This window comes from Haemaphysalis longicornis, unplaced genomic scaffold, assembly GCF_048455015.1.
Source record: "Haemaphysalis longicornis isolate Haplotype H1 unplaced genomic scaffold, Haemaphysalis longicornis Haplotype H1 scaffold_6, whole genome shotgun sequence".
Classification (NCBI taxonomy): Eukaryota; Metazoa; Arthropoda; class Arachnida; order Ixodida; family Ixodidae; genus Haemaphysalis; species Haemaphysalis longicornis.
Genome location: NW_027526407.1, coordinates 20,692,025 through 20,708,521, shown reverse-complemented (window position 1 = coordinate 20,708,521; position 16,497 = coordinate 20,692,025). Strand labels below are relative to the sequence as shown.

The window sequence follows — 16,497 nt, the reverse complement described above, 5'->3', positions numbered from 1 at the left end:
CCTCCTCAAATCTAGCTTAATCCGAGATCTCACCATACGGTGGTCACTACACCTCACCCTTCCGAGCACTTGCACATCGTGTATCACGCCAGGAGTATGGCATTATATGAAGTCTACTTCATTTTTATGCTCCCCATTCGGGCTCCTGCACGTCCACTTCCGGCTCTCCCGTTTACAGAAGAAGTTATTCATGATGGGTTTATTATTCCGTTCTGCGAACTCGACTATTAGTCGTCCTTAGGTATCTTCAATTTGCTCAGTCAATTTCACACGTAATCACTTCTGGGGATTGTCGCGTTGCTTGCTTGTTTTGTGTTCTTTATGCATTATATGAGAACTGATATTTCGTACCGTACCTCAAGCCTCCCGCCGCCGCCGCCTCAACGCAGTGGTGTGCTACGCTGTTCCCGATTACGCGGAGTCGATTCCACGCCGCCAAAGCCCCCTACAGAATGGATCGACACAAGCGCAAGCGGGCCACCGTTCGAGCTGGCGTGACGAAGGCCATTAGTGACAGCAACGCTTTGTTGGAATCCCAATCTGCGTCAATCGGTGAGCTGCAGGACCTTTTGAGTGTTCTCGTGATGAAAGAATCAGAACTTCGAGACATAGACAAACAAATTGAAGCCACCGTTGATGAGCAGAATTTAGAACAAGAGTGGGAAGTTGCGGAAGGGTATTGCGTTTCTATATGTGTGGCGAAATCCATGCTCTCCCACAGAATCGAAGAAATTCAGCGCCCACAAGCATCAAACGGCGTAATGAACAACGTAGAGCCATCGAGTGCAGTTCGTGTGCACTCAAGCGCCTCTATTAAGCTCCGTCGAATGGAACTAGGAAAATTTGATGGAACCATTCAAGGCTGGCGTTCCTTTTGGGACCAGTATGAGGCCACCATACACCGGAACTCGCAGCTGTTGACCATTGACAAGTTTAAATATCTCAAATGCCACCTTGTTGGTACGGTGCAAGATACGATCAGTGGACTTCCCCTGACTGAAAACAACTACCAGATAGCGATAGACCTACTGGAGGAGCGCTTTGGACGGAAGCACCTTGCGATCAGCTACCACTTGACTCGCTTCCTACAACTGCAGGCTGTTGATTCAGCGCAAGGCGTTGGAGCACTGCGACGTCTTTACGACGACATGGTAAAGAACGCCAGGAGCCTTGAAGCACTAGGGGTGCAGCAGGAGCAGTATAGTGCTTTGCTCACGGTGGCTATCGAGAAGTGGCTACCTCACGAGCTTGTACTTCGGTACTGTCAACAGAAGCCTGGGGAAGCTGACACTCTTAGCACATTTTCAGCGCTTCTAGACTTTTTGAAGAAAAAAGTTCGCAGCAGGGAGGAGGGCAGAAGAAACTCCACGACAAAGCGCGACGCCACTATGTACCTTCAGCAGCCACCTTCACCACCACTTCCGGAACGAACAAAGAACCGTGCTATTTATGCAGTTCTGAAGAATACGCCTTTACTGAGTGTGACAAAAAGTTAACCCTTGAGGAAGAAAAGAACATACTCAAGCGAAGCGGCCGATGCTTTTAGTGTTGCAAGAAATTCCACTATGCCAAGGACTGTCGGAACGCGAGATTTCTGCGTTGTCAGAACTGCCAAGGCCGACACTTCACGTTCCTCTGCGACTCCAAATATGCTGGTCCTTCGGCAATTGACACCCAGACGCAGTTCGTCACGAAACGAATTCAAGTGACCTGCGCTGTGACTCAGGCCCAAGATACCATCCTTCAACAAAGAGCTAAAGTTTGGACACGTGGCTCTACTCAGCCGCGACTTGTCCGCTGCCTTTAGGATGGCGGTAGTCAACGAACGTTCGTCACGGAAGACACAGCCAAGAACTTTAGCTGAAAGTAAATCGGAAAGGAGACTTTGACTGTGCAAACATTCGGAGCAATGGGCCCATCTAAGCAAACTCTACGAAGCGTGGAACTGTGGATTACAAGCCGGCACGACACCGAGGCCATCCTGATAGAAGCCCTCGAGGTATCAACAATATGCAGTGGAACTCCGTTCTCAGTTCCTACTTCTTGCGTGGGAGAGGACGTTCGGGATCTTCGCCTCGCCGATGATGCTGATGCTCCAACAAATGACACTATTCAGGTACTTATAGGATCCGACTATTACAAGGAGGTCACAACTGGAAAAATTCGGCGGCTTACAAATGGCTTAACTGCCGTTTAGACGTCTTTCGGGTGGACGCTACAGGGCCGGTAAAAAGCACAGAGAATATCCGAGGCACGTTTTCCACTAGCGTCATGAAAGCATTGGCCCAGAATTTCAGTGTCGACAACAAAAAACTGTCTCAACAGCTACAAGCCTTTTGGGAGGTTGAGTACATGGGTATCCTTAGCAACAAGGACGAAGAATCTCTCGAGGATCCAATTCTCACTGAATTCAAAAGAAAAATAAGGAGAAAGGATGACATGTATGAAGTTTGTCTTCCGTAAAAGGATAACGCTCCGAAGCTTGATTGCAATCTAAAGGAAGCGAAAGATCGGCTTGCCAAGCTCACGCGACGTCTTCAGAAAAACGAAGTGCTTCTCATTCGGTACGATGTGACGATACGCGAATATGTTGAGAACAACTTCGCCGAACCCGCAACGACACAAGAAGCAGCCGGTCCAGTCTACTACCTGCCGCACCGAGAAGTCATCCGCAACGACAGAGAAACAACCAAGACTCGAATTGTATTTGACGCGTCATCTAGTTCACCTGGAAAACTATCACTGAATGACGTGTTACACTCTGGTCCGAACCTGAACCCATTGGTACTTTTCCTGCTTCTGAAGTTCAGGATGTACAGAGTCACCGTAACAGCCGACATAGAAAAGCATTCTTGCAAATTTTGTTGTCGGAGAACGACCGTGACGCACTTCGGTACTTTTGGTAGGAACATCCGCCGACTCCTGGACAGACCTGGCCCAAGCAACTTCTCTGGAGAATGAACCGTGTTTTCTTTGGGGCTACCTCAAGTCCCTTTTTACTGAGCGGCACGCTGCACTACCATTTTGAAACTACGACAGGTCCACATGATGAACTTACAAAGGCCATGAAAAATCAATTTTAGGTTGACGATTTTGTGACAGGCGCCGACTCTACCGAGAATGCCTTGTTGTTATGTGACAATGCAGCCAAAGGCATGCACCTCAGGCATGACCTCAGAAAATGGACGACTGATGAACCGCAACTGAAGATCGCTGCTGAAGGGGACAACACCGTTAACTATGATGTTGAGTTCACGATCCCTCAAAGGAAGAAAGTTCTAGGCGTATTATGGCACCCGGACTAGGACACCTACGGGTTCAACACGTCTGAAATTATGCAACGGGTAGCCTCGATTCCGAGCATGAAGAGGAATGTTCTGAAAATCACAGCCAGAATATACGATCCATACGGCCTTATTACTCCGTACACAGTGAAGGCCAAGGTACTCTGTCAGAAGTCTTGGAAGAGGAAGGCGAACTGGGACAGAAATTTGGCGGATGACTTAAAAACTGAATGGGACAAGCGGTGCGAAGACATTCGTCTTCTTAACGTGATACAGGTACCACGTTTTGTGCTGTCAAATGAATCCAGCAAAATAACCTTCCACGTGTTCTCTGATGCAAGCACCTCAGCTTATGGATCTGCAGTCTACGAGCGAGTCGATACTACCAGTGGCATAATGACTAGAATGCTCATCGCCAAGACAAGAGTCGCCCCCGTGAAAACACCGACACTACCAAGGTTGGAACTTCTTGGGGCTCTAACAGCAGTTCGGTTGATGTCAACCGTACAGAAGGAGTATGGTACCCGCTGCCAGGTTTTGTTTTGGACAAGCTCGTCTGCGGTTCTAGGTTGGTTGAACTCAAGCCCACGAAAGTGGAATACCTTCGTGGCAAACAGAGTGAGTGAGATCTATTCCGTGTCCGATATTGAGCAGTGACGTTACTTCCCGACAGATCAGAACCCTGCAGATTTATTAACGCGGAGAGTATTGGCTAAAAAATTGCAAGAAAGCAAACTTTGGTAGGAAGGACCTGACTGGCTGCTCAAAGGAAACGACAAATGACCAAATTGAACCTTTCGCGGCGAAGAGTATGCGGAAACCAAAGAAGAACGGACACAAGTTTTACCCGTAACTGAAAGGAAGGGTTCCCAGCTATTTGAACTTGCAAGGATCAACAACATGACAAAGGTCTTGAATATCACGGCTTGGATAATGCGGTTTGTCCACAATTCTAGTAAACCTCGCGGAAAAATAACTGCACCCCTACTCACTTGCGAAACTAAAAACGCCAAGAAATTTTGGATTTACAAAGCTCAAGAACGGGCGTTTCATCCTGAATATTTGACCCATCCAGTGATCAGCAAATTTTCGCCCTAGCGTGATGAGGATCTTTTGATTAGAGTGGGAGTACGGCTACAGCATTCCGACTTCACGACCAACGAACAACACCCAATCGTACTTCCTCCAGACGAAGAATTTACAAGATTAATATTTCAAAACGAGCACCGACGACTTTTCTATGCCGGCGTTCTAGATACTTTGGTGCAGTTACTTGAACAATATTGGATCATCAGAGGTCGTCAAATGGTTAGAAAAGTGATCACTCAGTGCAGTACATGCAAGATACTTTTAGCAATGCCAATGAGCGACCTTTTCGCCCCTCTCCCAAGGGATAGAGTCACCAAATGCGAACCGTTTGGTATCATTGGAGTTGACTTTACTTGACCATTGTACCATAGAGAAGCAGACGGAGCCAAGAAATGCTACATTGTCATGTTTACTTGTGCAGTCATGCGACCAGTACACCTCGAGCTTGTTCGAAGCCTTAACACGCAAGGCTTTTTAGATGCATTCTGTCGTTTTACAGCCTGGAGAAGAATTTGCAAAACAGTATATCTAAACAACACCCTCATTTTCAAAAGAGCTTCGAAGGATTTGAAAACTATTTGGAGGACGATACGAGATGAGCAGACATTGAAGTACTTTAGAGAAAACCGAATCCACTGGAAATTCACAGCCGAACGAGCTACGTGGAGGGGTGGATTTTGGGAAAGACTTATAAAAACAATCACGGAATCACTGAGAAAAGTTTTGAAAGCAAATTGTTTTAGCTACGATGAATTGCACACTTTGCTTATAGAAGTTGAAGCCATTGTAAACTCTCGGCCACTGGCTACCCTTTCAACATCCCTAGAGGAGGAACCCTTAACTCCAAGACATTTTTTGATCGACAGAAGACTGCTGTCTGTACCGGAAGGGGGAATCTAAAAGATTCAGAAGAAGTCCTCAGAAAAATAATTTCGGGGACGCTAGCGACGACGGAAAGAGTTACTAGATGCTTTTTGGAGTTGGTGGCATAGAGAATACATACTGCAGCTGTCATCCGCCCACACTGTACATAATGCATCTTCAAGAGACGTTAAAGTTGGCGAGGTCGTCTTCATTGTGAACGAGAAAACACCAAGGTCGCTTCGGGATCTGGCGGTGATCGAAAAAAACTTTTCCCGGGCTCTGACAACAGAGTTCGTCTTTGTCTTCTCAACAAGTCGGACGGATATCGTATTAAACGTGCAGTACAACATCTGTATCACCTGCAGGCTTCGAATTAATGCTACTTTCGCCGGCGGGAGTATGTTAGAAAATGTATTCTGGTTCGTTGCTTCAAATCAGGCACATATTTACACGGAGATTGGACAACAGGCTTCCTACCAAATTAGTCTCAACGCATGCACGACCTTTTTTTTGGCGTATGATTCAAATAAACACCTCATGTTCGATGGGACTGTTCGACGGGTTCTGGACACCGGTCTTTTCGCAAAATGCGAAGTGGTGGTCTCCGGCTACATTCACTCGTTACAGGAAAAAGTGCTGGCTGTAGCCTTCAGGGACAAAAGGCAGACTGTAATCACGGACGTTTTTGATTGAGCATCAAACTGCTGGCCTACCATACTGCTTCCATTTACAGTATGCTGTTGGTATTCTTTACTTGCTTTAGTGGAAACTTTCATTATTTAGAACTGAGATGGTAACCGCTTGCAATTCGAGTTAACAAGGTATTGCTGCGCCATATTGACGTCAAACTTGCTTAAAGGTACCAGTACAATCGCAATGATAATTTGCAAATTTGATGAGTTATTCTACCTCTTCAGGTGCTCTCGCAGAGTTGTACCAGTTAACAAGAAGAGAAATATGCTACGTTAGTTTCGCCAACGTTACTAATTGGCCGACAAATCGTAAAAAAAAACTCTGCGAGGGAAGCAGCAGATTAGAACCAATACTTCCAGTTAAAAGTACCTCTACTCGAGTGTAGAAACGTGCTATCAAATATTGGCGTTCGACAACTTGTTTTTACAAGGTAATGGAATGATGTATATTTTACTTCAGTGCATGATAAAAGTATGCGGATGTCTATCTTGTGTTTTGTTAAACAGGCAGGCAAACAGAAGAGGTGGCAACAACAGCCGTGTTTCCCTTTTTTTCTACAGCCTCACAGTTTTACGTTTAAAGCAAACAGAATTTGAGCATGAAAGCAAGAAGCACTGACCTGAAAAATTCGGGCGCCTTGCGCGTTCGTAGAAAACTCACTGTTCTCTTTCGGCTTGCTGTTCGCGCCAAATTCGCGCCAAAACTGCGTACATCTTGAGCTGAAAGTTGGGCAAGTAGAAACATGCTCCTGCAAGGAAGAAAATGGCGTGCACAAAATATAGTAACAACAAAGACTAGTACTGAACCTTCAATAGCCTGCAGCAAACGACATGCTCCTTCAGTGTCCATAAGACAAATTCGTCGGTTGAGCGACTACGTTTCCCCTGAGACAATATTAATGATGCAGAAATCTCATCCAATGCGTGCATGCTACCTTGTACATTGCATACCATAATTGACTTTCAGGTTCTCTACTCAAAGTTCGCATAAAAGTACCAAACGTAAGTGAGCAAACTAAAAATAGCGATAGCTGTGTATCTCAATTATTAATCAATCGCGCAAATTTTTCAGTTTTTATATTGAAGCACATAAGCAGTCTTTCCAAATCTTTTCTGTAAGATTTATCTCTGCCGCGATAGACTGTGAAGTGCAAAGCCTCAGTTGCAGCTGTGAAAAGCAGTCTCCTACGTAACTACACCTTAGACGATGCCGATCATAAGATGCTGGCCGACAAGCAAAGGAAGGGGTAGGTGCTACTAAAACCATCACCATTCGACGCCCCCGCAACTATTACGGTGAAAAGTCTACAAGACAGATATCTATCGCGCTGATGGCGAGGACACTGCTGCTGCAAAAAATTGCACAATCACGAAAGACCTATCCTTGGACATTAAGAATCGCATAGCTTGAAAGAAAATGTGATAATATCGAAATACCACGCATAACCAATCTAGTTATTCGGACAATTTTTTGATGTCCGTTTGGAAGTGCATAGCTTAAGTTGCGCCTTGCGGAGAGCTTATAGAACGCGTTTCTGCGAAATGAGGAATAACTAGAGGTAGGATGTGTAGGCAATAAAGAGCCTGTTTTGGACGTTACAAATGAGGAGGCAAAAGATCGTTTCAGGCCTCCAATGTCGTGAATAACTGCAAAATATTTCAAACAAAGGCTCGCGTGGCCTGTATCTAGAACAGGGAAACTAAAAAAATGTTTTTTTATCACTGCACAAAGACGCAAACAGTTGAACGCAGCCGTTCAACTGTCCTATAAACTACTCACTCTGCTAATGGCCATCTATTGGCTTAATTGAGCGAGCGCTGTGCTCACATCCATGTTAAATTACCACTGTTGCTTGCTCGAACGTCGCATACAGTGAAACACGCATGACAAAAAAAATACTTGAGAGCTGGGAGTGCTGATAACAAAATCGCTTATTTAGGCCTGCCTTACGCATTTGATTACGATAAAAAAAATTAGCACACATATTAAACGCAAGAGAAACTAGAACTCATATAGAAATTAACATCCTCTTAGAGAAGAACTGTCAGATAAAACTTTGTTTATTTTCTCATATACAATGATATTATTCGAATTGTTCAAGCAAGAGATCGCAACACTGCCAAAAACAGTTCTACATGTCTGAAGCATATTTTCAAGAGGTATTTAGCAGCGGAAGAAATTTTTGAAGAAAAAGCGCGTTTTAGAACCGTAAGCAGTGCGAATTTGTAGGCGCAAGAAAATATAGCTGTGCACGAATGCTTCGCCATTGACTCTACAATATAGGAATGACCTTCTGACAAAAGAGTGCTTAATGCTCAGTCGTTCCTTTAAAAATACAGTTCGATTCCAGTATGCGCCTACAGGAACGAGGATGTGACTGCAAATGTTCGAAGAAATCGGTTTGGTGCGTATGAAAAATGCAGTACAAGAATCACCAGGGACATTGTAGAAGCAATGCAAACTACCAGCATCACCACAATTTTGGATTCCAAATTCTGTGCCTTATCACTAAGAATAAGCGTGCCATTCTGCTGCAGGTATGTTTCCCGGGCGTTTGTTGACCTAGGGGACTAGGTTGAACCCCACAGTTAAACTTAAGCCTAAATAGTGGTAACATTGGCACTAATATTTAACACAGGCATTTATATCCACTTGAAGGCATTTAGGCAAGAATGACAAATTACGCATAACAGTCATTCGTAAAGACAAATTCATGCTTATATATCAAAAGGAGGCAATAGCAGCGCAAGGAGAAAAATAGCAATTTGCCTAAAATTCGATCCCTAATGATAAAGAGTAAAGAACCCAGTTTCGTGGAAAATATTTAAACGGAAGTGTTGACTTAGTAGGTATTATTATTACAACTTTTCGACAAAAATCAATTGAAAAAACGAAATTTGACATTCCTTTATTTGGGATGACATACCATATCAGAAAGACTTACATAGAGGCCACCTGATGCTTTTATGGCGCCTTTCAGAATGCGCATCGACAAACAGCTCTCAAATGCATTTAGGCATTCAACATGTCGCTGATAACTTCCATATCCCTTTGAAAAGCTTAAAACACTAACATGAAAGCGGATATATCGGATGCTTCTTTGTATAAAGACTTTCAGTTTGTAGCAAATTGGTGCAGAAAAATGGTAGACATGCTAGGGCCATCTTACGACGTCAATATGCTCTGAATAAATGTGCCGAAATATGACCCACAACCGTTTAGTAAATTCAATAGAACAGAAAGATTATAGGAGCAACCTTTAGACATAGGGACTGGTGAAGCAATTTCAGAGACCAAATTCGAGTTGAAGACACCATAGATAAGATTAAGATAAAGTAGACTCGGACTGGAAACGTAATTTCGACAAATGAGAGTAGGTGGATGGTGAGGGAAACGTAGTGGCTACCACGAGACGGGACTAGAAGTAAAGACCAGGAACATAATGAGCAGATTAAATAAGAAATTGTGGCATCAAATAATCTTTTAGAGCATCAGGACCGCTGGAGGTACATGAGAGAGCACATCGACGTGTGGGCACAAAACGGCGTTAAATTTTGCCGATGAAAGAACCTTAGATTTGCTTGTTTCACGGGAACTAAGCATGCAGTTTATAAGCAATCAAAACTACAAAATTATACATTTATCTTTATTACTTTTTGTTTACCTTCTTTTGATTTTATTCTAAAAGAGCACTGTTTGACTTTCTCACCTAATTTATTGGCCCAGATGCAAAATCAGAACTCGTGATTTGATTATTCACGTTGTGTTTTATTCTATGCTGCTCAAGGCTCTTCTAAGGAAAAGAATAAGCTTTATAAGCGGCAAACTTTACTGGTGTCGCTTACATTTTGAAAATATCCTCTTACCTCAAAGTCCACGAACATATCGTGTTCACCTTGGCTGTGTTCACCTTGGCACACACCCAGATGTTCTTCGTAACATTCGACCATCAGATGCCTTAGCAACACCTTGAACTCTGGCAAAGACATGAGGCCGTTTTTGATATGGTCCTGTAGAGGACAAAACGACATAGAAATGAGTTTTTGGTAGCACAGCCAGCAGTCATTTGGCTATTTCTAGCTCATGTGTGTAACTTCAATAGTCTAATCAGCTGTGCAAAAATGCACCAGTCCCAATCGTCACCATCCGTCTTTCTTTTACTTACTCAGCGACGTTTCTACGTAACTGTCTACCCGTGATGCCATATTTCACAGTGAAGCTGTGAGCCTCTATTTGGCCGAAGTTTCCCATAGCCACTGTGCGCAGACAGGAAAGTGGTAACGAAAAAAATGAACGCGACACAGAAGCGTGCTATTATATGCCCCACGAAACCAATAAATGAAGCCAAGGAAATGAACTTGGCACAGCCACCCAAGTGTTGCTCAAGGCCAAACAGAACCCCTTGGCATTTTGCTGAATGTGACGAGACCAAGCGAACATTTGAAAAGAGATGGTTTCACGACTACGCCACGAACCTGTGCACCGCCAGTCGCTGATCACGTAAGCAAGACGCATCCCTTAAAGAAGGCGCGGACGTATTTAGAAATGCACCCAATGAAATATGATTGGCGCCGATTGACATCATGATAAGTAGGTAAGGTTCCCTAAGCTAGAGAAAATTGGAAATTGGAATGCCGTGGGTTGCATACTTGTTTTTATTGGCTATGCACGTTCAGCCCCTGGGAAAAAACTTTGGCTGGACGGATCCGCAACTATGTCGGAACTCTCCTTTTTTGATGGCCTGCGATGCCGCCTTTGCAAACACCTTTGGAAGTGTTCGACTATTGTTTTACTTTGCCATCTCCGCCTCTAAGATAAAGTTTACAGAAACGTTCTGTTTTGTCGTTCCTTCGCAAGCTTGTCGTTTTCTCATTATAGAAGCCAACAACAAACCTTTGTGCTCCCATTGTCCCACCTATGGCGGCCATAGAAGCTTCCACACCCACAGACACCAAATATGAAATCTACCTCACTGGTCTGGTTGAAGTGCAACGTCAAGCCGCCCCATCAGCCGTGACACTTACTTTTACTTTGCTTTTACTTTTACTTTATTTTTACTTTTACTTTACTTTACTTGCCTCTACTTTTTTTAGTCCTTTACTTTTTACTTTCTAGGTTTAGTTTTAAGTTTTACTTTTTAGGTTACGTACTTTTTAGGTTTTACTTTTTTAATCCTGTGTATAAAGTAGCAGGTGGTTCAGAATTTTCTTGAAGTGCAGGTAAAATGCCATGCTGTGCATTCCAATGTAGTGTTATGCAGTGGCGACTGCTAGTGAGACAAACAATCAATTCTAAGAACGATGAAAGAAAATCACTGCTTTGCAGTTTCCCTCGAACACGCGTCTTTGCGGGTAAGCGTTTACACTGTCGTTTGAAAACCTAAACTACATGTCCACGCGAAGAATTATGACGTAAGGCTTATGCACCAAATAAGGAACCCCAGGTTGATGCCACTGACGGTTGATCAAGGATGGTTGCTGAAGTTGCAATCATGTTGCTATGGTGTGGAATTCTTGCATTCAATAAAAATTTAAGATAATAGTTTCAGTTAAAGTTAATTATTAATTTACTCATTTCTTTTTAGCCTGACGGGTACGTGAAAGCATATACAGTGAATATCGGGCTTCTATATAAAAAGAAGCTCCTAAAACTGTAGCAAATATTTCTCAGATAGCTAAAAAAATTAAAGTTTTGCTGCATTTTGAAATATTCGATTTGCAGCTGTTACGCACTCTGCTAAAAATGTTGGGACAATTTCATAAGTAATAGGCACCACTATTACTAATTTGTAGTAACAAGGCCACAGGGTATCACCGCGCCCTTCCTTATTCGGCGTATCTATGCAGACAAATGCTGGAGGTCCACCTTTTGGGAGTAGCTTTTACCCAGTTTCTCAACCTATGTAGCGGCGGTATCTCAATATTCAAATATCCTGCATAACATTATCAGCACTGGGCACCCAGAGAGGCAAGTAAAGCAGGATAGCTTTGGTCTTGAGACCAGTGCTCACGCGGTGCGGAGAGTCATAATGATGACAATTCAGTGTAAAAAGTACATAAGTTCCGTGTGCAGTGTCAGCGGATTTAACCGTTCGTGCATATTTTATTGATATTCCAAACACTAAAAGACTGATAGCTTGAAAACCAGCAATGTTTTTGAATTCTCACACTGTAGTTGTCGTAGTTCTTTCATTCGCATGGTTTTAAGTTGAAATGGTGCACTTTTTCTCTATTGCTTTCATGCTAGTTCAAGTGCACATAACCTTCATACATGGGATGAAACCCATTCGTCAAAAATTTACCATGAGTAACATTCAAGAGTCATGCAACTAAGTCACGACGTTATTCACTATATAAAGGGGACCAATACCAGACATTACTCAGCTTAGAAATAGACCGTGTATTTTCCTGAACTGTGGCGATTTCCGAAACCAACGTCACCTAGCTTAGCACCCCGGCACCCCTGCCGGTAAACAAGTAACATGCAAGCTTACCTCAAGGCTCTTAGTGGCTTCCTTGAATCCTTGGGGTACACCGCGCACATGTGCATCGTAGTGCTTGAATATCTCAGACGGGAACAATTCCAATCCCTTGGCGAGAGACATGGGGCACACGTACCGGTGCTCCTGTAATATTAAAAAAAAATCTTGATGCATGCGTTCATAGTCAATGTAGGCGTTTATGTTAGATCACCGCTAAACGCAGCACAAAAGGCGAAAAATGTGACATACAAGAACTGGCCCTGGGCTCCTCGAGTATGCTTAACGGTGATCTAACGACATGCAGTATCAACTAACTCGTACCCTTCTGTTGTTGGGTGTTTTAAATTCTTTCCCCACATTGATAGTTCCGTTCATATCTTATCCAAGTATACCTTACTTCGCAAATCCTTAGAAATTACCTCAGCTGCTTGAAAATGTTTTAGAATATTGGGAGCATTTCACCTGCCAAACCTGCACCTGGGCAGCTAGAATAGTTGTGTTTGCGCTATAAGGCACGCGACAGTGGAGGTCTTCGAATTGGCCTACCTGAGGACCAATATCGTGCGGCCAAATCTCGAAAAACACGAGTTTTCGCTATTTGCCTCAATCAGAAAAGTGGCCACCACTGCCGGTATCGAACCCGCGTCCTTCGGCTCAAAAGCACAACGGTGTCCAGGACGTGCGTAGTGCGGAGTTTTGCGAATAATTGTACACATTTGCAAGCCTGGATCCCTTGACACCCTCTGGTTATGAATTCTCGCCTCCATTAGAAAATTTACCGCTTTGGCTAGGGTTGCACCCGTGGCCTCATGGTCACAAAACAAGGTTTTAGCCACTGAGTCACCACAGTGGCTCATGCCATCATAACAGAACTCATCTTTTAAATGACAACGAATTACCTTCCGTTCTGAAAGGAGATTGCATTAGAATGCACTCTCTAATATACTGAGAAGACTATGCTTGGTCATGTGACTAGTGCACAGTGATGTAATAACTGCATGCATTGATATCGGAACCAACTAGATACTCATATAACACGCAGTGCGTTCCTCCATAACTGCGAGTTCCATTGGCTAAAAAACAAAAACCGCCGGAAGATATTATTCAAACAAACTTTGAGGGCGACAGTTTCAGGGTCATAGTTTATAGCGCCCAATATTTACGAGCAGAACGCTTTAGGGTGACACTAATACGTCCGGCGTAGGGAGAAACCCCGAAGCCCCAAGAAAAGAAATGTGGTTAGGGAAGTCTCGTTAATCGAACCCGGACGTTTACGCCGTTACAAAAGCCACTGGGCCACCCCAAAGGTCCGAGGGGTACGGGTTAGCAGCGGTGGGGAATTATAATACCGGATGCAATTGGAAAGAAAAAAAAAGGCATCCCCCTCGCGAGGGGCACGATCAAATGCACAGCATTTCCGAGGGGGTGCGCCGGCAAGTCGTATCTCTCGATCGCGGGACCCGTGTCGCCATCTTTTGGAGGCGCGGGAGCACTTGTGGCGCTTTCGAAACAAACGAGAAATGAGTGAAGGATATAAGGCGCGTTCGGTGCATCGAAATCTGTGTCGGTTTCGTGGCTCGGTCGGTAGTGCGCCGGGCACCTTGCGCTCTGCCCGCGGCGTCATGGGTTCGAAACCGGGCGCCGGAAACAGTTATTTCTTTGGCTGCGGACTACGACAAGGCACGCATGCGGACTACGACAAGGCGCGCATGCGGACTACGACAAGGCACGCCAACGCCGCGTGACATTGTGAGTTACTAAAATGCTATGCATTTAAAAAATTGACGCCATCCCGCCGTGCAAAAGTGGATGTCCAGCGCAGCTGTTGTAAGCCATTACACATGCTCATTGATGGGGAGGGTATGAAATGTTCCTCATGGTCTCGGCGGGCTTGTCGCTTGCACTCGGCTCCTCTGGCGGCAAATGCTGGGTCCTGACGGACGCGCTCAGCATCTTGGGCGAGAACTACTGGGTCGTGCCTGCCCCGACGAATGCGCTAGCCCTCGGATGACTTCAACCCCCTCCCAATTTTAGAGCAGCCGCTAACCTAATCTTTACGAGAACACCTGACAGGGGGGGAGGTTCCATGATAACCGGCGCGTTATCATCCATGATGCAATTTCGATGGTTGTTTTGTGGTTTTTTCTTTACACGACTACTGAGCTTTATGCTGCATGACTGATTATCTTCGCGCATGCGCACGGCGTCTTGTACGAGAACAGCTGGGTCCTGCCTGGTTTTTTTTTTTTGTTTAGGACACGAAACTTTCCTACCAACGAGATGCTAACAACTTCGCTGTAAAACACTTCCCGTGGTCGGAATGGAAACTGAGTCCCTCGCGCTATGAAACCCGCGTCTATCTGGTTGAGCTAGCATCGCATTCGATCGCACAGCATTTCCTTTGGATTTGCAGGGAGGGCGTTGCTTGACTTTGAAATTGGCCGCGGGTTCTAGCACGTGCTAACACGGTTCACTTTGAGAAACATGTGAAAGCATGCGGACGAAATGATCCGGGCCTGCCACTCCTGGAGAACCTTCAGCGAAAAGTTCAGAAATAAAACTGAGGCGATGACATATGGAGCTGAAACTCGGCGCTTTACAAACAACTTGAAAGCAAACGTAGGTCGGGAGCCTGAGCCATGGAACGAAAAATGATCGGAGTAGCAGTTAGAGACACGAAACGAGGTTCCTGGATCAGCGAACAGGCTAGAGTGGAAGATAGCATAGTTGAAATAAATAAATGGAAATTGACTAGGGTTGAACAAGTAGTATAGTCGAAATGACAACCTGTGGCCTATTAGGGTGACAGAGTTGGCGCCGAAAGACGGGTATAAAAGGACAGAAGGCCAATTACTAGATGGAGGGGCGTAATAAGGAACTTCGGAGGAAAGAAAGGACCTTAAAGGTGTGGGGCAACACCTTTTGGGATTCTACGGGAGAGGCTTTTGCACTGCAGTTCCCACAAAGGAAAAGGCGCTGCAAGCTGTGATGTTTTTTTTAATTTGTATTCAAACATGCAGAAAACAACAGGAAGTCCTGAAAGGTAGGATAAAGGGTTTGCGTTGCCTTCACTGACATAATGGATGTTTTCGATAAATGGGTGTATATCTTATGGCATTGCAAAGGGAATTATTCTTGGCACAGGGATATGCGATTCGGAAAACTATTGACGAAATAGAAAGAAAGGAGTCGCATTAAAATAACTCTTTTCTCAAAATGATATTCTCAATTTCAAATGAGAATCATGGAGTTTTTTTCTGAAATATTTGTTTAAAAACAGTTTTGAAGTCAATGTAGAATACTTAGAATATCATTCTTAAGATCAAGGTAAATACTTCCAATAGCCTGATCTTTCTAAACCTTAAACGCTTCATTTGTGGACATTTGGGACAACATAACTCAACAGGTTCACATCACTTTTCAATTCCGTAACACATTTTGTGGGCACAACTGATGCATTGGCCAAATATTGTGTCATAAGACCGGATGGTATGATATTTCATCTCGATATTTATTATTAAGTGGTAAGTTTCATAAAATTATTTTTACGGAAGTCCCGAAGAGCTTACTTCGAACGCTAACCATACATTTATTATTCGGGGTATCGCCATTAAATCGTTCCTATGCCTATCAAATCTCTGAGATTCAATTCTCAATAGTGCCCCGTTTGTTTTTGGTGATTTTTGTTATTTTGTGTGTTTAGCTTTCTCCTCTTTGAAGGTCAGTCAAGGAGACAAAGGCGGACAGGTGTTTGTCAGCCATGGATGAGGCCAGTATCCGAATACCTTTGAATACCTTTATCATACTGAGGACTCCCGAGAAACCACGTAGTGGCGAGAGAACAAAGCAAAGTAGTAGTATAAATGCTTCAAATCGTATAGTATTTCAACAGACTGCTGCCACGGACACGCAGTTACAATAGTGGGATATTTCATGACTAGTTCATCTGTACTATTTCTAACTATTATGTTTATCTTTTTGAAAAATTACCATTGGTTTCGAAAATTTTATAATTTGATGTCTAGCATGACCCACGAATCTCCGCAACGGAAACTTGGCATGAGCAGTAAGACATGAGTGTAAATC

At 44.0% G+C, this 16,497-nt stretch overlaps 1 protein-coding gene across 2 annotated transcripts in view; it reads right to left on the bottom strand.

Annotated features, from left to right (window-relative positions):
- LOC144142284 (uncharacterized) overlaps window positions 1–16,497 on the bottom strand; it is a 102,507-nt gene that overhangs the window by 73,491 nt on the left and 12,519 nt on the right. For both annotated transcript variants that reach the window (XM_077673659.1, XM_077673660.1), the window contains exons 4-6: window positions 12,424–12,555; window positions 9,797–9,940; window positions 6,550–6,678 (exon numbers count right to left, since the gene is read on the bottom strand). In XM_077673659.1, the coding sequence (XP_077529785.1) occupies window positions 6,550–6,678; window positions 9,797–9,940; window positions 12,424–12,555 (405 nt within the window). The remainder of the gene's footprint in view (window positions 1–6,549; window positions 6,679–9,796; window positions 9,941–12,423; window positions 12,556–16,497) is intronic.